Genomic DNA, 24,094 nt, shown 5'->3' on the forward strand with positions numbered 1-24,094 from the left:
CGCCTAGCCAAACATCCCCTCAGCCGAGCATCCCTACCCGAGCCCCCTAGGACTCGGTCGATTTCCTTGGAGCCTTAGCCGAGCCCCTTGGGCCTTGACCGAGCGCTCCTAGGCCTCGATCGAGCCCCCTTGAGCCTTGGCCAAGCCCTTCAGGCTTGGTCTTGGCCTAAGGCCGAGGCCTTTGGGCCACGGCCTAAATATAGGCCCCCGGGTCGAGCACGGGGCTCCACCTCGAGGGCCCTGGGCCCCTCCACGTCACTCTTGACTTGTTGCTCCGGGTCAGCGCTCCGCGGTCCGATTTATAATATATTCATCATCAGTCCCCCACTCTCCGAGCTGCGAGAAGTCATTAGTGAAGGAGAGTAGACATCAACCATATCCCGACCCGTCCTCTGGAGAAACTTAGTCATGATATGCACGTTGCAGCTCCATGGTCCTTGTTTTGATTCACATATCTCTTGCCTCTTCACTTCATTGCTTGTTCCACGGGACGAGGGTGGTGAATTTTATAAGACCCACTCGTCGTCCAAACGTCCGATGCCGAGCCATCTTAGCCTAGTTGGGTCAAGCACCTGACCGACCTAGGCCTTGGCCAAGACTCGGACGTGGCCTCGACCTCGGCCAGGGGCCTCAGCCAAGAGGCCTCCGTCAAGGGTCCTCAGCCGAGACCCTGCTCGGCTATACTTGCGAAATTTGCCCAAGCCTGGGGCTTGGGCTCTACTTGGAGTTCGAACATCCCGCCATGGACTAGTTTTTGTAATTTGATTTTGTTTTTTTTTTTGTTTTTTTTTTTTTTTTTTTTGTAGCATGTAGTCGTTTGGCCAAGGGTACCCTCAGCTAATGAACTCTTCTATCGGGTGACGAATGAGGTCGGACCTCTTGCTCCCTTAGGGTGATAGCTCTTCGATCCGAGTCCTTAGACACCGGGCCGTTAGGCTCTTCCATCGGGGTTGGTACACGTGGTCGGACCTCGTGCCCACTTAGGGTACGATAGCCCTTCGACATGAGTCCTTAGACACCGGGCCGTTAGGCTCATCTATCGGGGTTGGTACACGAGGTCGGACCTCATGCCCCCTTAGGGTACGATAGCCCTCCGACCCGAGTCCTTAGACACCGAGCCGTTAGGCTCTCTCGTCGGGGTTGGTAAACAAGGTCGGACCTCGTGCCTCCTTAGGGTACAATTGCGCTTCGACTCGAGTTCATAGACACCGGGCCGTTAGGCTCATTTGTCGGGGTTGGTACGCAAGGTCAGACCTCGTGCCCCCTTAGGAATTGTAGGAGTTGGGTAAGTACCCCCTTTCCTCCTAAAAGTAGTGAAAATGAGTCAATGGCGAAATTTTACTATTTTTATTAGAGTTTAAGGGGACAGACCACCTTAAGTGCTCGGAGTTCCATACTCTATCTATCATCTTTCCTTTTGGCGTCTTGGTTTTGTAGCCGCCGGGACGAACCAAGGCTGCTACCACGTATGGGTCTTCCCACCTCTTGGTGAACTTGCGCCCCCTCCTAGGGTTGGCTTGCTTCACACCTCCGCAAGACGTAGTCACCGACCTAGAAGTAACGAGGTCGGACACGTTTGTCATGGTACAAGGAGAATGGGTTCTCCCCGGTAGCTCTCCTCGAAGTGGTGCGGTATGCGCATAAGATGACGTCTAGCTCCTTCCTTGCATAGTCAGTACACTTCTATGCCCTACTGGGCTAGAAGTAACCTTGTAGATTGCCCTCCTAGCCATGGTGTAGGCCCCTTGATGGGCTGAGCAGGTGCCCTCCTAGATATCCTCTATGACGGACCTCACCTCGTTAGGGTATAAGCAGCGTAGCAAGGTGCCGTTGTAAGACCTCTTGCAGAGTATGTCCCCGAAGAGTAGGTTGGTTGGAGCTCTCCTCTTCACGAGCTTGCGAGCCCACGTCGTCCGGGGTAGGATGCCTATCTTCTTGTACTCTTTGAGGTGGTCTAGCCAGTAGGTAGGTTGAGCTTGCACAGGAAAGATCGGATAGGCCTCTACACTTGACCTCTTATGGAGTCTATCACCGAGGAACAGGTAGGTTCTCCCCACCTGCTTAGCATCAGCCTTGTCAAGGGGCAAGCTGCCCATGATAAGTTCCTCCGTTAGGTAGTGAGCGGGGGCGTCCCCCGTATACTACCGTTAGAGAATGCCAAGGTCGGGAGGTTGGATTTTACAAACTCGACTAGGGAAAACATATGTCGATGTTTGGGGTCAACCACCCCCCCTGCCCATTTACCTTTGAAAAATAAAATAGCTCCGGGCTTACGGGGTGGGGTCGCTAGGTGCACCTTCTCTGGAACAATAATATCCGCTCGAGACTCCCCGGGGGTCCAACCCGCTCCTTGGTTCTCCAAATCTGTCATACTCCTTCCAATGATTCGTTGAAGGGTCCTAGGCCTCATGATGGGGCTCGGGTTCTCACGCATTTAGAGGAATAATTTGCTAGTCATGGCCCTAGCTCCTCGGGGGGTCCATGGTTGTCGAGCTCGAGCTCCTTGTGCTCTTAGCTATTGAGCTCGGGCTCCTTACGCCCATAGTGGCCGAGTTTGAGCTCCTAGCACCAGTAGAAGCCAGGTCTCCAGCATCTCCCTTGGTCTTGGAGGAGTCGAGGGGAAGGTCGACTATTGACTACCCTTGCACGACCCCTATAGCGCCCTAGTGCCAAGTTGAGTGAGCTGCAAATGCATTGGAGCTCTTCCGTGGGGCGGGTCAACAAGGTGGTAGCTTGTTGGAGTGCGACCACCCCCTTCTAGAGCTCGTTCATTTGCTTACGAGGTTGCAGGACCTATCGCGCCCCCTTGAGAGGGGTGTGGTAAGTGTAGGGGCTCCTCGAAAGGCTTTGGGGTCGAGCTGGGGGGCTCGAACATCTCCTTGGAGCCCCTCCATGAGGTAGGTTAATAAGGTGGTAGCTTGTTGGAGCGCGACCACCCCCTCCTAGAGCTTGTTCATTCACTTATGGGGTTGCTGGACCTAGCACACCCCCTTAAGAGGGGTGGGGTAAGTGTAAGCGCCTCTGGAGAGGCCTTAGGGTCGAGCTGAGGGGGATCGAGTACCTCCTTGGAGCCCCTCTACCAGGTGGGTTAACAAGGTGGTAGCTTGTTGGAGCGTGACCACCCCCTCCTAGAGTTCATCCACTCTCTTCCAAAGCTACTCGTCCTCATCAAGGTGAGAACTTGGGGCTCGGTCACTAGTCTTTCCCGACCGCTGGACTTGGGAGGTTTGCTCTCGCCGTGGTTAGGCTCGGGGCCCACGGCTCGGCGACCTTCGTGAGTATGACTCCTCCACCGGCAGTCTTTTCACGGTCGGCCTTGGCCCTAGTCTGTCTCGGGCGATCACCAACCGCTCCGGGTTGGTCTCCCTCTACTAGCGTCTCTATGTCGATCTCAATTGGTGCCACCTCATCCTCGCCTATCTTAGAGTGAGGCAACGACTGTGAAAGAATCTTAACGTGATGTGAAAGAATAAAAAACTGTTCTTCAAACAAGTAATATATCTCAATTGTGTAAATATCCCTAGCATGTGAAAGAATCTTAACGTGATCCATAGTCATTGTAGGTACACCTTGTGAACACCGAACATCTTCGCATTCTCTCTACTTCTCCACTCTAAAACAACACCAACAAACGAGCTATAGAAATCACATAGTCCAACAGTCTTGAATAACCTTCTAGAAATCGAGTGGTTTGTGGTTTCACTTTTTTGTGAAGATAAAATTCCACAAGAAAAATAATCTTTGTTAAATGTAGGGCACCATTTTTATCTACATTGATACAACTTTTCTATCCAAGAAGTGTTATGACATTTGTGTGCTGTAACCATCTTGAAATAATATAACATATATATTAACTACTAGTTTTTCTTATGCGCGATGCGCATAAAAACATGTGCCCAATATTAGTATTTTGTATTAAAATTTTAAATTTATTTAAATTTTAATATAGTAAATAATAATAATAATAATAATAATAATAATAATGTAAAATATTTTTATAAATTGGATATTTATATTTTAAAAAATAACTAACATATAACTCTAATATTTAATGTGTATATATTATTATTATTATTATTGAAGAAGATAAGAAAATATATGGTGGATGCATGTGCATAGTAACAATAGTAGAAAAGATAACGGAAGTTATAACGGTAGGGGTATATTTGTCCAAAATATTATGTAGTACAACTTTTATAGCATAATGTACAAAAAAAACTTAACGGAAAAAACGGACATAAATGAGGGGTATAACCTTCATTTACACTTATTATGTTTTTAGAAACATATTCAAATGCTATAATGCATATACAGAAACCCATAAAGAAATACACAGAAATATTCAACTAGAATACACAGAATTTTAAGGCTAAATATTATCATATTTGTTTCATGAGGTATGGTATTGGAATTACTAATGTACATAATTGTACAATACAATACACATAAACTATCACTAGAATACACATAATCTGTCAATAGAATACACATAATCAATGTAAGTATTATCAACTGTGTATACTAAGATGTGGAATTGAAAAATTTATAATGCACATAACTCTCTAAAAGAATACTCACAAACACCCTCTACAATACACATAATATTTAAGAATGCATACCTTGTCCAATAAAGCTCAAACTCTGCCTCTATATCGGTATATTTCAGCAAACAATTGAATATGTCTAAAAAATCTTTTTGATTTCTTAATCCCTTGATGTGTTTCTTTGAATTCTCACTAATATGCCATATACATAGAAGATATCGTGAGCTTGAAAAAATTTGGGAAATAGCAGCAACCATAGCAGAGCATTGATTAGTCATTATGCTTTGTGGACTTTTGTCATCCATAGATCTTAAAAATGACCTAAACAACCATACAAACGACTCAATCCTCTCGTTCAACAAAAACCCACATCCAAACATGACGTTCATATAATGATGATTCATATCAACAAGTGGACCACAAATCATATCATATTTGTTAGTACGATATGTCGTATCATGAACTAACAAATCTCCAAGCAATTCATAGTCTCTCTTCATTTTTTCCTCCCTCCACAAAAAACTGCACAACCTTGAATCATTATCCACTTCAAAATCAAAGAAATTTTTTTTCACTTAACTGCATTCGTCTAAATATTTCAATCAATGTGTTTGAGTCATCTAAATGGAACTTCTTCATTTTCACTTTTTTTGTAGCAGCATTATATCTTTGCTTACCCCTCCTCACACTAAAACCTAACCTAAAAGCATAATCATTATAAATCTCATATGCTTCGTCAATAGAACTCACTAACAACCCTAATAAATATTGATCAGCTGTAAAAACACAAAGTTTAAGCACCACTAACATGAATACACAGAAAATTGTCATACTATATACATAACTGATCTTATTGTTTACACTACTCCAATGGTTAAATACACATAATCCATAACCATAATACACATAATTCCTAACCATAATATACAGAAAATGAAAACACCAAATACACAAACACATCACAACCTACGCATAACTCATCTTGCACTACTCGAAGTGATTAACACACATAATTGATATGAATGTACAGAATTTGTGGTCAGAATACACAGACTTACAACACAGAATGCACATAATATTGACACAAATACACAGAACTCATCCTCCTCACATTCGAATAATCTAATTGTTTCAAAAACAAACCTATAACTATTTTCAGATAATTCAATCAACGAATATCACATACGAATTCATTTATTTGCATCAACAACAAACAAAACAAAAAATCAAATATAAAAAACCTGGATTAGAATCATCTGAATTTGCCACTCCCACCGGAGCATTGTCGTCCTCTATCACTACCAACTCCTGCTGTGCAATAACCTCTTCCATATCACAATGCCTGAGAATCCACTAGCTACGAACTATAGAGCATAATCGCGAAGACGAAAATCGCCAATCTGAACAACGAGAACTAAAACCGCTAATCTAAACATCGCATTTTTTTAAAAATATTTATAAGTTAATGACCGAAACGGGAAACATGATTTTCAAAATAGAAGCTGTTAATTAAAATGACCAAAACGACGTCGTTTTGGTATGGAGTGCACAATACATTGTACACCCTGCTCTAGGATATAAATTACCCGAGTATTTCCTAAAAAAAATTTAAAAAAAAAAGTGGTAACTTGTGCCAATTAGGACATGTTTGGTTGGCAGGAAGTTGTTTTCCCTGTGAAGTAAGTTTCTAAAAGATGAAGAAATTGGTCTTTTCCCATGTTTGGTTAATTGGAACTTAAATTCCAATGGGAAGTGAGTTCCCCATTTTCCAGGAAAACAAAATCGGAGGTAGACCCTCGAATTTTGTTTTCCATGGCTGATGGGAACAAAAATTAAGATGTCAAGACCATTTTGCCCTTCTGTTTTCTTCCTCCTTCTGCCATTTCTTCTTCTTCCCTGCCTGGAAATTGGAAAGCCAGCCGGTAGCCGCCTCTACCCTCGCCGGTTGCTGCCTCCGCCTCTGCCCTCTCCAGTCGTTGCCTCACTCTAAGCCTCTCCTCTGCCTCGCCGCCTCACTGCTCACCACGCCAACCTCGCCGTCGCTGCCTCCGCCTCTGTCTTCGACGCAGCCACAACCCACACACGCACACAGGACTCGTCACTGCAGTTGAGGAGATAAGAATGAAAACCTAATAAAATTAAACCCAAAATTTGCTTTTTTAAAAAAAAGAAGAAGATTGGCCCAAAATCTTTTTAAAAAAAAATTAGCCCAAAAAAACCCCCAAAAATTGCCCCCAAATTAAAGCAATATTATTAATGAATATTAATTTTATTAACATTATTAACGATGATAATAATAATAATAATAATAATAATAATAATAATAATAATAATAATAATAATAATAATAGAGGCATTTAGGTCTTTATACACATTATTCCTTATCATTTTAAATCCAGCCAAACAACAGAATTTATTTTCTGAACAACCTTTTTTCCACCAACCAAACAACATAATTTTTCGTAACTACTTTTTCACGAATTTTCACTCCCACCTCCTTCCAAATATTTTCCGTCAACCAAACAAGCCCTTATTCTTTACCAAAGTAAGTGAGGGTTTGCAATTGTAAATTCCCAATTCATCGTCACTTCTTTCTCCTTTTCGAAACTCCCGCTCAAGAACACACCGTTAAATCATTCGAATCCGATATACTGGACGGTACGGGACAATTCCATGGACGACGTTGATCGCTTATTCGAATGCTTCAAATGCGGTTTTTCTCCTCCGGGTATTCTCTCTTCTGATCTCTGGTTTTCATATATTTTCCCCTTCTTTGGATTTTAATCTCATAATAAAACCTTCATAACTCGAAACATAGGAGTGGAAATTTCAGAGTGTGGTGACATTTCTGCTAGAAATTGAAGTTAATATTTTTTTTATCTGCATGCTAGCTTTATGTAATTAGTGGATTTGATTTTCGGTGTCTTCATGTGTGTTAACTTTTGGGTTCATAAAGTGAAAAATGTTCACAAAAAATGGAAAATTTATGCGCAATTTGATGCTTCGGGATACTGTTGATTGCTTGTTTATAGTGCAGAATGTAAGTTATGGCTTTTGTTTTTTTCTCTCTCTCTCAGAATCTGCTATTAGAGAGAGAAAAAGAGGAAAAAGAACAGCAAAGCCGGAAGATTCAGCACAGAAACAATCAACTGAAAAAATTCCCCAGACCACTGCAGATGCTGACCATTCTGTTGAAAATGTATGCATTGTTTTTGTTCTTTGCTTATATTTAACTTCCTTTATTCTGCTTTTCTATAAGATTTTTGTGTCTTTCATATGCCGAAATGTGGTTGATGCTGCTATTAATCAGTATGTGCTTTGTTCTTTTAGTTGGGTTCATCAAAAGCCAAGAGAAAGTATCATAGCAATGGGAAGCAGTTCTGTCCCCTCGTGTTTTATGGGTCTCCACATGGGGTTCCTCCAAAGAGACCAGCTAGTTTGTTGCGATTGTTGCATGAAATACGTGTAGATCTCAGTGAACAAAAGAAGCAAAGGTAAAACACCTATTAGTGTGCCATTTATTGCCTGTCTTCATCTTTAAGTGATTAGTGATGAGTTCAAGTATTTTGCTTCTTCTTCTTCTTCTTTTATTTAATTTTATTTTATTATTATTTTTTTTTAAATTGCATATTTAATGCTATAACTTTCATTGGTTTTTGACTTACTTTGATGTTTATGTAGCCAAGAAATATGGGCTACATTCCCAAAGCAGGTTGAAGCAATGAAATATGCAAAACAATGCATAAATGCTCGTGTTTTTAGTTATCAGGACCATATAAATGGTTACAGAAGGTTCCTTGTTTCCACATATGAGGACTTTTGGAAAAGGTAAACTACTCAAATACCAATTTTCTTTAAACTAATATACTTTATGCCAAGTGCCCCCTAAGGTTGATTATTCTTGTGATCTTATTTAGGTATAATAGTATGAATCCTAAAAGGAGACATCATTATGAAGTCATTCAGGAGGTAACATTATTTGCTGTTAATCCTTTATTTTACAACAATCATGTTTATTGATATAAAACATCATTGTCCACTAATGATATTACATTTGTACCTATAGGTGATTGCAGTTAATTTTGAGTTGATGATGCAATTTTAGTATCTATCTTTCTCTATATGCATTTAAGTGTTGTGTAGTTGGGCTTTAGACAGATGGTTATGCTTTATTCCCAGGGTTTACCATGCCACCTTTATTTTGATTTGGAGTTCAATAAGAAAGCAAATGCAGACAAGAATGGAGATGAAATGGTTGATCTCCTGATTGTGGCTGTCTTTGACACACTGCTACAGAAGTATTCTCTTGAAGGAAGTCATGACTGGATTGTTGAGCTTGATTCTTCTACTGAAGGTATGGTAATAGTTGCTTTCTTCAACACATGGTCACATGCTTTAGGGTTTATGTCTAAATTACATATGCATCCTATCTATCTGCATAACTAATAGTGTACAAAGTTGGAGGGTAAGGTTTTTTAATTTTTTATTTATATGAATGGACTTAGCCATAGAGATTCATACAAATGCTGCCACTGTTTTTTTCCTGATAACATTAATAAGATTATATTGTGAATTTCTGATTTTATAAATATCTTTTGTGGCAGATAAGTTCTCCAGACATTTAATTATTAGATTGCCAAAAATTGCATTTAAGGACAACTCACATGTTGGGGCTTTCACAGCTGAGGTATGCATGCCTTCTTTGCCATGATAGTGGAGCTTCTGTTTTATAAAGTTCTTGTTAAACCTGTGTTTGTGATACTTCAAAGTTGAGGAATGCCAATTGGACTATCATTATAAGTAAAGGGTTCTGCAAGTCATTGAAATATTGCATAAATGCCTAGTTAACAATTCAGGGTTTCCCTTTTCTCTTTTGAGCAACTGAAGTGACTGCTAGATGGTTTCAGGTATGTTCACGGATATATAGTTCAAGTGAAACGAATGAGAGATTCAGAAAGCTTTTTGTGTCAAAAGATTCAAAATCAGTTGGAATTCCAGGTCAACTCTTTGTTGATAATGCTGTCTACTCTAGAAATCGCTGCTTTCGGCTAGCTCTCTCATCTAAAGCTGGGAAGAGTTCTGTGCTTCTACCAAGCGGGCGCTTTAAATGTAAGAGCATGGTATGCAACTAATTTTAATTTACTATGTATGATCTGATTACTTTGAATTTGAATATCCAGTTCTAGTACTCTTATCCCAATTTATATGAATTAATTATTTTTGGGTTATAGGAGCAGTATTGGGGACACTTGATGTCTTCTCCTTTCCAGAATACACATGTTAATTACTCCAGCATTTGACATGTTAATACTTTTTTTTTTTAAAGAAGTTTTTAGAGTAAAAGACCTTTTAATTTCGTGGCAGAGTGAGGATGAAATGTTTATGGCATCACTGATTTGCAATATTGATGCTGACTGCGAGAGGCTTCTGGTCTGTAAGATGGATTCAGATTGTGTAAGGACCCTGCACTTTAATACAGAGGTAATTATTGGATTCTCACTTGTTATAATCTTGTAAAATGAATTTGTTATTGTTCATAATGATATACTTGGTCCTGTTAGCCCCCTTCTCCTGTTCTGTAGAGATAATTTGCTTAGGGGTTGCTACGCATTGAAAGCCAAACCTAAAGTTTTATTTCTTACACAGATTGCCCAAAGTTTCCAACAAATGTCCATCACTCCACAAGCATTAGAGATGAATAATTTTGAAACTGATCCTTCAGGAACATACTTGATGGGAAAATCTCCATTCCCCGCAGTGGATGCATTTGTTGAATATATTGCTTCCATAGGAAGTGTACCAGGTATACGACTAACACCTAACTTGTGTTACTTTGGAATATGACATGTGATTTATTAAACAGTACATTGTGCTAAATCCAATTTGGTAGCCAAAACTAGTAACAGTTACTGTGTTTTTCCTATCAATATTGTTTTTATTGCCAGGAAAAATTCGGAGTTGGTATTGGTTCTCAGAGTATGGACTGATAGTCTACAGCATGTCAAAAAACAGATATTGTGAAAGAATTGGGAGAGAACACAAAAGCAATCATGGTAATATTTTCTTTTTGTTCTCCTTTGATTTGCACACACTTTGTTTTGCTCAAGTCATAATTTTATCTATCTACCAAGTTAATAGTGTTAGTTTACAGATTATTAATGCTATTACACTAGTATTAGTAGCTTTGCTTTCTATTCCCTCTAATAGTCCATCGTGCGAGCCTCCCACTGGGGGCTCACTATGCCAAAAAGTGAGAGATACCTCATCCCTCTTTCCTTTTTTTGCCCCCATGTCCCACACTGGGGTGGGGGTGACATGGGGACATAAAAATGGGGATAAGCTCATGAGCTTGGTCTTACTTCACCGTTGAGAAATGAAAGAAGACTTCCATATCCTACCTTTTCTTCCTCCCACCTGGTGGTACACATACCTTTTAGACCATGGCACACTGCTTTTCCATTATTCCTTTTATATAAACTAGAACGGTAACCCACACTAACGGGGCATAACACTTAGTAATACTCTCTTTGTCTTTAATCTTTGGACTTTTGAGATAATAATAATAATAAGTTATGCAAAATAAAAAATAATCTTAATCATTTAGTTATTTGTAATTTTGTATATACTCCCTCCATTTGTCACAAGAGAGAAAACATATGAAATTTAGGAAATTGTATTTAATGATATGTGGGACATTTAGTTTATAATTGATTATTTCCATTCTTTCCCTTAATAAATGTAGTATTCATTTTAGTCTAACTTTAGTTTCAAGTTAAAAGGATGGATACTGTAGGAAAACAACATGGAAAGTTATTGAAGTTAATATAGATGATGATAATTTTATTGGGATGTCTCAAAATAATAAGATAGTTTCTTAGAGATGGGAAATACAAAAGAAAACAAATTAAAATCAATAACATATCTAATATGAAGTCAACTATGCACTATTTACAACTTAATTATAAATCCTAATTACAAACTGCAATTATTTAATTGATTAAATATTGAAATGCCACCATATACAACTTGTAGTGTGTAAATTCTTGAATGTTCATCAATTTCATAGGTTTTTCTTTTTCCATTGTTTGCAATTACACCTTAGGCAATAAATATGGTGTGTGGTTATAGTTCCAATTATCTCTAGATTTTAGTCCTTGTAAACTTGTACTAATGCACATCATATGAAGAAGTTATGAAATTCTAACTTGAAACAAATGGTAATTACAGTAGTATATACAAACCACACAAGTGACGATTTCCTATGGGCCAACTCCCATGCCTCTCGGAGCGATCGCGGGTGGACCCAGACCGTTAAACGGACGGAGAAAGACCCGGTGGATATACCAAAAAAAAAATATATACAAACCACACTAATATAGGAAAGAACTAATTAACTTAATTCTTTCCTCAAAAACAAGAAACTATAAATCAAGAAATAGGATCATAGGAGAAACTGAAAATCACCATTCACCACCAATCTCTCCTTTATTCCTAAAATATTTTCATAAAATAAATTCCATAACTTTGACTCCCTATTATTTAACACTCCCCCTCAAGCTGGAGAATATATATCATTTAATCCCAACCTGCAAATTAAGTCTTATAAGTTAGGTCTTGGTAGAATTCTGGTGAGGATGTCTGCAGTTTGTTGCTTCGTAGAAATGTAATTTAATTTAATAGTCTTACTAGTTACCTTCTCTGTGATGAAGTGCCAATCAATTTGAACATGCTTAGTCCTATCATGATGAACAAGATTCTTTGTTATGCTAATAGCTACCTGATTGGATAAAATGTAGTAATACATTGAATATCATGAGCCAATTTTATACTAGACTAAAGATTACAAGCTAAGTTTGGAACATGTTTGACAGAGTTGAGATACAACTCTTTAGTAAGTTGAATGGAACCTGTCATAACAATTTTCAAACTTGAACCATCAACAATATGGGCAAATGAGTGACCACTACCTGGCTTGTAATTTTGGAGAAGAGTAGCATATCCTATTATGTGATCAGAAGCACCTATGTCAACTATGAACTATCCGCGTTCTCATTCCTCCGTTGTTAATAGTGAAGGCTGTATGTGAATTTGTTTGAGCAACCATAGTACCATATCAGTCCCAAGAGAGGAATTATTGCCACCTAGGTTTGAAGTTTCTAAACTGCCTCATGGTTCTAATATCATGATGTTTGAAGTTTGTGACGAGGCCATTCCGTATTTTGTCATGGCTTGAGAATTGAGAAAGAAGCCAAGAAAAGTTGGCCTGAAGGGACTAGGGTTTCATAGACGTAGCTCTAATACCATGAAGAAGTTTTGAAACTCGTACTTAAAACAAATGGTGATTACAACAACATATACAAACTACCCTAATAAAGGAAATAACTAATTAGCTTAATTCTTTCCTCAAAAAACAGGAAACTAAAGATCAAGAAATACAATCATAGGAGAAATTGAAAAGCACTTCCAATCTCTCCTTTATTCCTAAAAATATTTTCCTAAAATAAATTCCCTTACATTGACTCCCTACTATTCAACATCATAATTCTAAAACTTGAACTATGGTATATCAATATGCATAACTCTAAAACTTAACCGTATTGAACTATGGTATATCAAGATGCATATTGCTATATGCACTGTTAAATACAAAGTGAATATTTGTAATCAAAACTCAAAAGTGAACATTAGTTCATACAAATTGAAAATCACCAAATGTGGGACATTTACTAATTACTACATTCAAATTTATTTTTTAGTTTAAATCTCCAAATTAAAGTGAACATTAGATCATGAAAAGTGAAACTTGTGATTTTGATGCATGCACAATAGTGTATGTATTTACCAATGATACAATAGTGCATGCATTTATATTTGTAATTGATGGTGAGTTCATAGGAGGCAAATGGAGGACACAAAATGGAAAACATAGGACTAACGGACTAAATGTGACAATTTTGAAAAAATAATACTTAATGTGGAATTTGTGCAATAGTCAAGTACTAAAAGTGAAATTTGTTCCGATGGAAATTACAAATTTATCCCTGTAGTTAACAGTGGGTTCATAGGATGCAAACAGAGGACTAGAAGTGAAAAATATAGGACTAAATGTGGCAATTTTGAAACACTAAGACTAAATGTGGAATTGATGCAATAGTCAATGACTAAAAATGGAATTAGCTCTATATAGATATGTGCTTGAGAAATATGCAATGAATAATTAGAAATAAGTAAATAGACACAAGTACTTTTTATGTGGAAACCGTATAGGTAAAAACCATGCACTTTTTGCACTAAGTAAAGCCAATCAACTACTGTTTTGGGTCTTTGTACATGTGAAGAACTCAGTGAGCTTGAGTGCTTAGTTGAGATACTGAGGTGGAGTTGAGAATTGAGATTGCTCGTGTTTGTAGAGAGCATGCTTTGAGGTTGGTTCCCTTTGCTTGTAGGAGCATGACCTTTTTATAGGAAAATGGAGTCTACATTTGGAGTAAAGAGGTAGGGAACCAATTGGTGACTTGAAACTGGAAAATGAATTGCAGAATTACTGAAAATAAACCAAGGAATACCAAAATGATATCCTCCAGCAAGTTACGGAACTTGCCCCTCAGCTGCAGGCTGATTATTCTACTAATTTATGGATCTCTCCCCAAGGAAGGATGCCAGATTTATATGCTATTACAGTGTACTAAATAAGTAAACTTTCAACCAAAGGTTACAAATTGATTTAATTATTCTATCACTGAATTAATTCTCATACTAGATGCCCATCATGCAGCTTGATTATTTCATTCCATTCCCATTTTCTTTCCTTCTATAGTGTTGGTCTTTCTCCTGGAATTATACTATCCCATGCTCTCGCCCCTGTGGTCCTTGGTGTGTATCAGCATTCATGGGCTATAATGGAATAATGAGCCTTTATTTCTTTATTATGTTCTCAACTGCTAGTTTGACTGGCCTTAAGTGTCCAACAGCTAGTTGACTGGTATTGTATGTCTTCAAATGGTTAGTTGACTGGGTCAACTATCTGAGGCTCCGAGCTGCGTTGTGCATTTGCTTGGGCTATGCTGGGCCTCAATCCATATTACCGTCTGACCTTTGGCTGATTGGGCAGAGGGGTATTTCCCTGACTGGGCTCCTCCAACTTGGCCATATGGTGTGAGAACATTAACCTAGTTTTAAATTTTTAATTTCCTCACCTCAAGGTTTCATTAATTGTGACATTCTTTTCTATTTCATATAGATTTGTGTTTATAATTGCACAAAATATATTCTGAACCTGGATTACCTTTCAAGCGAGACTGGGTTGACTTTAGCAGTGATGCTGTCCATGTATTAACCTATTTCCTATGCCACATTCATCAAAGTTCTATTTTAGCTTATTTAAAGCCAATAATTTGTAAAAATTCTATGCTAGATTATGTTCTATTTTCCGTGATGATCAGGAAGAAACATGTGAAGGCATTAGATAGCGACAAAGCCACCTCACAGAACTACAAAAGGCAAATAATTTCATTGATAGCCCCCTTTCCTTCATCAATCCCAACTCTAAATAATATTTCTGGGCAGGAAATTTACCTTGCGACAAAGCCACCTCACATTTCTGGGCAGGAAATTTACCTTGCGACAAAGCCACCTCACAGAACTACAAAAGGCAAATAAGTTCCTTGATAGCCACCTCACAGAACTACAAAAGGCAAATAAGTTCCTTGATAGCCCCCTTTCCTTCATCAATCCCAACTCTAAATAATCTTTCTGGGCAGGAAATTTACCTTGCGACAAAGCCACCTCACAGAACTACAAAAGGCAAATAAGTTCCTTGATAGCCCCCTTTCCTTCATCAATCCCAACTCTAAATAATCTTTCTGGGCAGGAAATTTACCTTGCGACAAAGCCACCTCACAGAACTACAAAAGGCAAATAAGTTCCTTGATAGCCCCCTTTCCTTCATCAATCCCAACTCTAAATAATCTTTCTGGGCAGGAAATTTGCCTTGTGACAAAGCCACCTCACAGAACTACAAAAGGCAAATAAGTTTCTTGATAGCCCCCTTTCCTTCATCAATCCCAACTCTAAATAATCTTTCTGGGTAGGAAATTTACAATAGCTATTTATCCTGTTTCAGTTCCGTAAACATATTTGCTATAGATGTCTCATGTGCATTGACATACTTTCATTTGTTGGGTGTGCTAGTGATGTATGTTGTTGATCTAAGAAGGGGTGATTATTATCAGAAGTGCCATGATCCCGATTGCAGAGGTAAGTGATCTCTTTATCGTGCATTAATATATCACCCTTCATACCAAAAAGTTACTTGTAACCTACTGATCTGGTTTGGTTGTTACAGGCTATCGATCCCCTTTACGTCCCATCCCTGGAAATGTTATAGCTCATTGTTCAGTGTCCTTTGACCTGGATAGTAGTAATGAAGGTCGGGAGCACACAACTGTTGCTACTGATGGGAATATTGTAGACAGCTGCAAGAAGGAATGGTGGATTGAGGCCATAAGATTTGCAGAACGGGTAGAGAGCATACCAAAATCCTTGGATATATCAGGCGTAAGTTGGATCCATTTCACAGTGATCTTCCTTTAATGTTAGATGCATACAATTTTGATTCACATTTTTCTGCGTTTTTCCTTGCTCAGATGATGCATTTTATTACATATTTTCGTGTCTTTCCTCATCCTATCTGAATTCCATTTGTATTACTGAACCAAGATGAAGTCATATACCCGAACAGACTGAGCAATGGATAGGTTGACATCAAGCCCTCGTGCTTGAGAGTGCAAGTTGCAAATCATTTGTCTATTAATTGATGAACTGAAACCTTGGCCTCGCATTATTTCAGATAAAACTTATTACAGAGTGGGTAAGACTGGTTTAATTTCTTGTTATTCTGTGTTTGAGAAACAGGATGGAGAATTAGGAGAAGATGAAGATTGGTGGAAGGCTGCCGAAAGGATTGCAACACAGACAGAATTGGCTTACCTTGGAAAAGCTTAGTATCAGTTTATCAAATCGGTTTTTAGATTTTAAAGCTTGGCAAAAGTGTATGACATGTAGAGTACGTACAAGTGAACTTGATGCTGTCCACGATAAGTTATTAAGTTGTATAACTTGTGCACCATGAGAGTTCAGTTGATAAAGGAGAGCAAGGTTGAAAATTTTGTATAGCTTGGTTCTTTTTTTTTTTTTTTGGGTGGCTTGATGTCGATGAACTAACTCTTCAGTTATGAAACCCAAAAGCAATTGAATGAAAAATGAAGTGTACAACCGTAAGAACTAGTACTAGTGTACTACTTAGGGGTAAGGAGCACCAAATTTGCTCCAATCTGTTAAATTTGTCAAATTCGTTCTCATTCAATTTGTATTCACTTAGAGTGAATGAGATGTAAATTCATGTGTTTGGAAACTCGAAAAATAATTTTAGGAAAATGTTTTCCGAGTTTTCAGTGTTTGGAAACTCAAAAAATAATTTTAGGAAAATGTTTTCTGAGTTTTCAATGTTTGGCAAGAGAGTGGAAAATAAGATCTATGGAAAATGATGCCTTAGTCAAAGGAAAATAGGTATGTTTTGGGAGAAAATGGCTATTTTTTTTTTTCGTCGTTATACCGTGGACCATGGTCTATAATGTATTGTGGACCATGCACCATGACTGATACTGCAGTTGTGTTGAACTGATATTTCAATTATGTTGAAAGGGAACTGCAGTTGCGCGGAATAGAGGCCGTTTCATCTGTCTGGAACTGCAGATACTGCAGTTGTGTTGAACTGATACTGCATTTGTGTGGATATGCACATACAAAATTTGTCAAAATAGTGTGGTTTTAGTTTTTACTTTTTACAACACTAGTCCATGGGACCTTAGCCTGCCCCACGGGATTTGCGGTGGCCGGCCCGCGATTTATTTATTTATTTTTTTTTTGAATTCAAAGTTCAAAAAAACATGTAAAGTCTACAAATTTTAACATTAGTACTGTCAAAGCGGTCTTGTCTGCGCCCAGCGTGGGCTTAAATTTTGGAGGACTTTTGCGAGCTGAACCGTTAAACCTGCGAACTAGAATTCATGCAACCCTAATCTGCCCTATGTGGGTTGGCGGGCCTCGCGGATCAGCCTGCGAGCCTTTTTTTTTTTCTTTTTTTTTTCTTTTAATAAATGTGTACGGTGTACTGTGTACACATGAATATATAATGTGTACATACATGTACACATTATATATTCATGTGTACAAGTACACGTGAATATATAATGTGTACACAGTATACATTGAATTTTTTTTTTAATATAGGGCCGGTTCGCAGCCCGCGCGGGTCACGGGCCTTAGTGGGCTAGGCCCGTTATGCCCGCTCTTTCGCGTGCCTCTTTTTTTGTAATCCTAACTCGTCTGTGGAGCGAGTGCAGATTAGTCTGTGGGTTTCGATCCACTTTTACAATACTACTTAACATTGTGAATTTTCAATTCAACTTTAAAGTCTAACAAAAATTAATATGAATTCGAAGTTCAAAAAAATAAGTAAAGTCTACAAATAATACGGAGTATTAAGTTTTTCGTATTTAAAAATCAAAATAAAATTACTTTTTAATTTTTTTTAAACAGATAATGTGTGAATGAAAAATTGATTATCAAAATAAATATATTTGAGTTTTAAAATGAAATATACAATTTTGCTCATTTTCTGGAAATGAACCAAATACAAAAAGACAGTTTTTCGTTGTGCAGCCAAACACCGGAAAGGAAAATATTTTCCGAGTTTATAAATACACCCTTAGTAGAAAATTGTCACTAGTGGATTAGTGGATTGGATGTAGATGTGGATGTGATTTCTTAAAATCCGTTATATCTAACCCATTATGCTAATTTGCTACTAAAAGGACATTGTTGTTGTGTGTGTGAAGGACTAGTAGCCCATTACTAAGTATCCTACAATAGGTGTAGTCTAACTCTAAAATTATAATTCAATTGTAATTTTTAATTTTTTCTACGCTTAGTCTAAGGTTTTAGGCCTCTGAATTTGAACTTTTTGCTATTTTTTTTCCTTCTTCACGGCATCACAATCACAAGTTCAATAAACATTGATTCAAGTCATAATTAAAACCCGTCATTCAATTCGAATACAATCCACGAAATCTGCCATTAGCATATCAGATTAGATTTGATCCGCACCCTATTGGATGTGGATGTGGATGTAATTTTTCAAATCCATCTTTAACGAATTGTATGCGAATTCACCCCAAATCCGTTCTGTGCTCATCCCTAGTACTAGTTATTTCTTATTGGAAAAATAGCACTAAAATGACATTTTAAGTGGCCATTTTGTGGTACAATTAAAAGTGGGGTCCACATCCGATTTGGGTCGGGTCAATGTGGATTTGGGTTCTTCGTAGTTAGACGAAGAGATCCATATATTGTACGCTCAAAATGGATAATGGGTGAATGAGAAATTGGTTCTCAAAGTAGACCCATTTGAGATGGAATTTGGGTGAAGAAAAAGTTTATGTAGCTTTTGTCCCACATTGGTTGGGAATGAAGGTTTGACCCACTATATATACAAGGGTCTTTTTATGACTAAGTAACTTGTATAGCATAGATGTTCTTTCTCGCGCGCAGGGGGTGCAAATGGAATCCCGAACTGAGCCTGAAAAGGCAATTTTCGAACGAGTTTTTCGTCTTTAGAACTACACGCGTGTGAGCGTGATCTTGTGATGACTCGTAGAACTACGCGCGTGTGAGCGTGATCTTGTGATGACTCGCAGCGGGCCTAATGTCTCTGGCAAAGTTTCACCTACTGTGTCCGTTCAAAAATGACTCTTGGCATTACGGAATGAATAAAAATGACTCTTGGCATTACGGAATGAATATGATTAATTCCAATCATCATTTCAGAGTTATTTTATGATTAATGGACATGTTCATGTGTGTTATTATTTTGCTTAGTGGGAGGAGGTTACCAATAGAAATAAATGCTAGATTTAATGATATCATCCCTTGGCATTACGGAATGAATATGATTAATTCCAATCATCATTTCAGAGTTATTTTGTGATTAATGGACACGTTAATGGGTGTTATTATTTTGCTTAGTGGGAGGAGGTTACCAACAGAAATAATTGCCAGATTTAATGATATCATCCATTTCCTCTACTATATATTCGTATGATGAGCAGCTGATTTCTACAAGACACAAGAGAACACATGAATACACTGCTCTCTACTCTCAAAACACTCCTCATCCTTTCCTTCAAGCCATCTGCGTTTAATCACACGTTTTAGTTCGCCGGGCTCCAAGTTTGTGTGCTCAAACGCCAAAGTCGTAGTACGTTTTATCCTGGGAAACCTAGACCGCAACGCTCCAGCATACTGGAGGCAGTAAATAAGGTTTTAAGGACAGTGGCAACACGACTCGTGATTCCAACCAACCCGAGATCGTCCAGTTTCGTCCCCAAGCAGTATCCAGGTTTATTTAACCTTTTGTAGGTTTATTTTCCTTGTGTAATTACCCTAAGTGGGTTTCTTATTATTATTTGTATTTTTCCATTTTCTTTGTGATTTTCGAGAATCAGATTCCTACATTTCTTTCATGTAGCAAGAACATGAATTTTATGAAAGAATATCAATGGAGTGAGGAATTGATGCATTTTGGGGATAGAGTTATTTTCGCAAAACCAAGAAGAAGTATGATGAGCCATGAGCATGAAATTGATGTAGAAAGGAAGCTGCTATGGAAGATTTAGAAAGTTGTGGTAATTTGGGAAGCTTCTCAATTGGAAGAGATTCATTTTTTTAAACTTATTGCCTTACATTATATAGTTTTTCATTGTTTAGTAAGTTGGGAGATTCTAGCGTATTACTTAGCTTATTTAGTTTATTCGTTGGATTTTAGCCATTTGATAGAGTTATATTATACCCTATAAAAAGGGGAACCAGTTTCAATGATAAGCAAGCATATTTTCATCCCAACAAAGGGGATAGGGAGTTCTAGGGCCTCAAGAAACTTTGTTCTTTACCTCCATTTTTGTTTGCATGTGACATTAAACCATAACATTGGTTCCATTGCTGGCGTTATGGATGATCAACCTCCCAACAATGCAATTTATAGACCTAAGTATGACGACCTATTCGAATCGGTTAAGGAACTGAAATGGTTCCTAGCTGATCTTATCAGTAACTATAATGTCATTCCCAAGCCACCACAACCAACTACTTTTGCACTCCAATCTGTCATAGTTGAAGCTATAGCCTCACTAGTGATGATATCATCTCTTGTTCCCAATACACGTGCATAGAATTTCCTAATTCTCTAGCCAAGAAGACATACACGTGCATAGAATTTCCTAATTCTCTAGCCAAGAAGACCCTCTCAAATTCAAGATTTCCTAATTCTCTAGCCAAGAAGACCCTCTCAAATTCAAGTCAAGTTGGCAACCTTTAATATGACTGTCGAGCTCAATTGTGGTATTATCGGATCATACACGTGCATAGAATTTCCTAATTCTCTAGCCAAGAAGACATACACGTGCATAGAATTTCCTAATTCTCTAGCCAAGAAGACCCTCTCAAATTCAAGATTTCCTAATTCTCTAGCCAAGAAGACCCTCTCAAATTCAAGTCAAGTTGGCAACCTTTAATATGACTGTCGAGCTCAATTGTGGTATTATCGGATCATACACGTGCATAGAATTTCCTAATTCTCTAGCCAAGAAGACATACACGTGCATAGAATTTCCTAATTCTCTAGCCAAGAAGACCCTCTCAAATTCAAGATTTCCTAATTCTCTAGCCAAGAAGACCCTCTCAAATTCAAGTCAAGTTGGCAACCTTTAATATGACTGTCGAGCTCAATTGTGGTATTATCGGATCTTGCGAAATGAACCCCAAATCACTTGGGGTATTTTCAAGGATTATTGCAAGTTGCATTTTGGCCCTCCTCGTAGTGAACCCCTTAGGGGAGTTGGTTAACGTCAAGCAGTGAGCATGCCATATTGATGAATATGTTTCGAATTTCTAACTTTTGCTAGCGAGGGTAGGTTTGGTGAGAATCGACTAACATGTCGATTTATTTACAATAGGATTAGACAAGTTAATAATGTTAAGAAAAGTAATGTCTTCTTAAAATAAATCTACTAACAAAGCAAGTAAATAAATCATCTTGATTTGTTTCCTTAGTTGTTGATTGCATACCTCCAATGTGATCTCGACGACGCTGCTAGTATGACCTTCCAAAAACGCACCATTACTCCCCTCCAGGAAAACAAGCTTGAAGGAATGAAATAGTGGCGCCAGTGGCAAACAACTTGAGGCGATCCAATGAGTTCTTGCTCATATGCTGACAATTCAAGGTGCCTGTCAACCAACTTATTGCAGTAGAAATATGCAATAGGGTAGCCTTCTTGGTGTAGTACAATGCCTATGCCTACCCCGGAGGCATCAAATTCCATTATGAATAAGATCGTAAAGTTAGGGAGTTTAAAGACCAGAGCAGAGGACAAGGCCATCCTAAGGGTAGTGAATGCAGTGGCTGTTGTGGATACTACATTTGCTGCAGGCTGGCTTTAAAGGAGATTAGAAAGGAAATATTGTGATGTGTACGAAACACTGCCTTAAAAGTGATTTGCCGGGAACCGGTCACTTTCGACTGGCTAACACAGGACTGCTACGAAATAATTCTTAATTATTTCGTACTCAAAGCGCTCAGACCCAGAGAGAAACGAGAGTGAAGAGGAGAAGAGAAGAAATTGAAATTGGATGCTTTGAATGCTCTGGGAAGGCATGTATTTATAGTTTATGAAATAACTGCCTTCCCAATTCCACCCACAAACTTGAGCAAAAAACGTGGAGGTGAAATTATTGTAGGCCACAAATTGAAGAGTTTAATTAGGACTCCACAAATAATTATTCTGGTTGTGAAAAAAGCCTCAACAATTATTCTGGTTGAATGGAAAACCCAACAATCCCCCACACATTCGAGCAGGAATAGAATCGAAATCATGTCTGAGCAGAGCGTGAGAGCTAATCTTAACGTCAGTGATTAAACTTGAACTGACACGTAGTGACTTGAGTAACTTACTCCTCATGAGTGAATTTAATCTTGAACTCATTTAGAAGTATTTGTTTTTAACTCAGGTGCACACACCAACCCTTGTTGTTTTGTGTTAGAGGTCACTATGACCCTCTCTTTTTTTAGGAGATATCTCATGTTCAATTTCTTTGGATCTGTAAGTCGTTTCATAACTGCGTTTGACCACTACTGTGGTATCCATCATGAATTTCTTACCTCACAGACCTCAAGCCCCATCTCCTTTGATGTTTCAAGGATGGTTTTTCTATTTAGTCCTTTTGTGAGAGGATCCGCAATGTTCCTCTCGGACTTCACATATTGTAGCGTGATTACCCCATTCGTAATCAATTGACGTACAAACTCATGTCTGACTCTTATGTGTCTTCTCTTTCCATTATAGACACTATTCTCAGCCACACATATGGCGGTTTGTGAATCATAGTGTATGGGCAAGGTGTATCACACCCCCCACAATGACACGTCTGCCATTAAACTTCTTAGCTACTCGGCTTCCTGCCCAGCCAGATCAAGAGCTATAAATTCAGCCTCCATAGTTGATCTGGCTATACATGATTGTTTAGTAGATTTCCATGATATTGCTGCTCCGCCCATGGTAAACACATACCCATTGGTAGAGCTGACATCTGAACTGTCATTTACCCAGTTAGCATCGGAATGTCTTTCTAGTATTCCAGGAAACCTAGTGTAGTGAAGTTCCCAGTCAATTATACCTCTTAGATCGCGCAACACTCGTCTTAGTGCATGCCATTGTACTCCGCTAGGATTGTGGGTATAACGACTGAGTCTATTTACTGCAAGCGCAATATCTGGCCTGGTATAGTTCATCAAGAACATCAAGCTACCAATTATTTTCGCATATTCTTCTTGAGACCCTCCTGCCTCAGTATTCTTTGACAGTTTTACACTAGGATCGAATGGGGTTTGAGCTGGAGTCACTTCAAAACTATTAAATTTCTTTAATAGTTTCTCTGTGTAGTGACTCTGAGTCAGCTTGTAGTCGTGATTTCCTTTTATAACTTTAACCCCAAGAATCACATTGACTTCCCCCATGTCCTTCATGTCAAACTTGTCGCATAGAGATTTTTTTAGTTTCTTCAATTGCATTGAGATTAGAACTAAAGATAAGCATGTCATCTACATAGATGCATATGAGTACAATGCTAGACTCAATCTCCTTCGAGTACAGATAGGCATCCGACCTATTGATCGAGTAGCCTAAGTCTAACAGTGTTTTATGAAACTTTTCATACCACTGTTTCGGAGCTTGTTTAAGTCCACACAGAGATTTAATGAGTTTGCATACCTTTTTCTCTTGCCCTAGATCAATGCATCCAGGTGGTTGTTCCATGTAGATTTCTTCTTCCAGATCACCATTTAGAAAAGTCGTTTTCACGTCCATTTGATGGACTATCCACTTGTGAGATGAGGCTAAGGCAAAGAGGGCGCGTATTGTAGCTATTTTGGTCACCAG

At 38.5% G+C, this 24,094-nt stretch overlaps 1 protein-coding gene across 2 annotated transcripts; it reads left to right on the forward strand.

The window, feature by feature from the left end:
• Positions 1–7,132: 7,132 nt before the first annotated feature.
• Positions 7,133–16,715, forward strand: LOC116012298 (DNA-directed primase/polymerase protein). 2 transcript variants are annotated; one of them, XM_031251809.1, is made up of 14 exons: positions 7,133–7,272; positions 7,622–7,743; positions 7,875–8,038; positions 8,226–8,372; positions 8,462–8,513; positions 8,724–8,898; positions 9,149–9,231; positions 9,452–9,664; positions 9,909–10,025; positions 10,191–10,347; positions 10,490–10,597; positions 15,735–15,800; positions 15,889–16,100; positions 16,458–16,715. In XM_031251809.1, exons 1-14 carry the CDS (start codon positions 7,218–7,220, stop codon positions 16,545–16,547), a joined length of 1,761 nt encoding a protein of 586 aa, XP_031107669.1. In that variant the 5' UTR covers positions 7,133–7,217; the 3' UTR covers positions 16,548–16,715. The 2 variants fall into 2 exon arrangements, with proteins under 2 accessions (XP_031107669.1, XP_031107670.1); XM_031251810.1 differs by lacking the exons at positions 15,735–15,800; positions 15,889–16,100; positions 16,458–16,715 and adding an exon at positions 14,987–15,134.
• Positions 16,716–24,094: the final 7,379 nt, after the last annotated feature.

Source organism: Ipomoea triloba, chromosome 3, assembly GCF_003576645.1.
Source record: "Ipomoea triloba cultivar NCNSP0323 chromosome 3, ASM357664v1".
NCBI classification, from domain to species: Eukaryota; Viridiplantae; Streptophyta; class Magnoliopsida; order Solanales; family Convolvulaceae; genus Ipomoea; species Ipomoea triloba.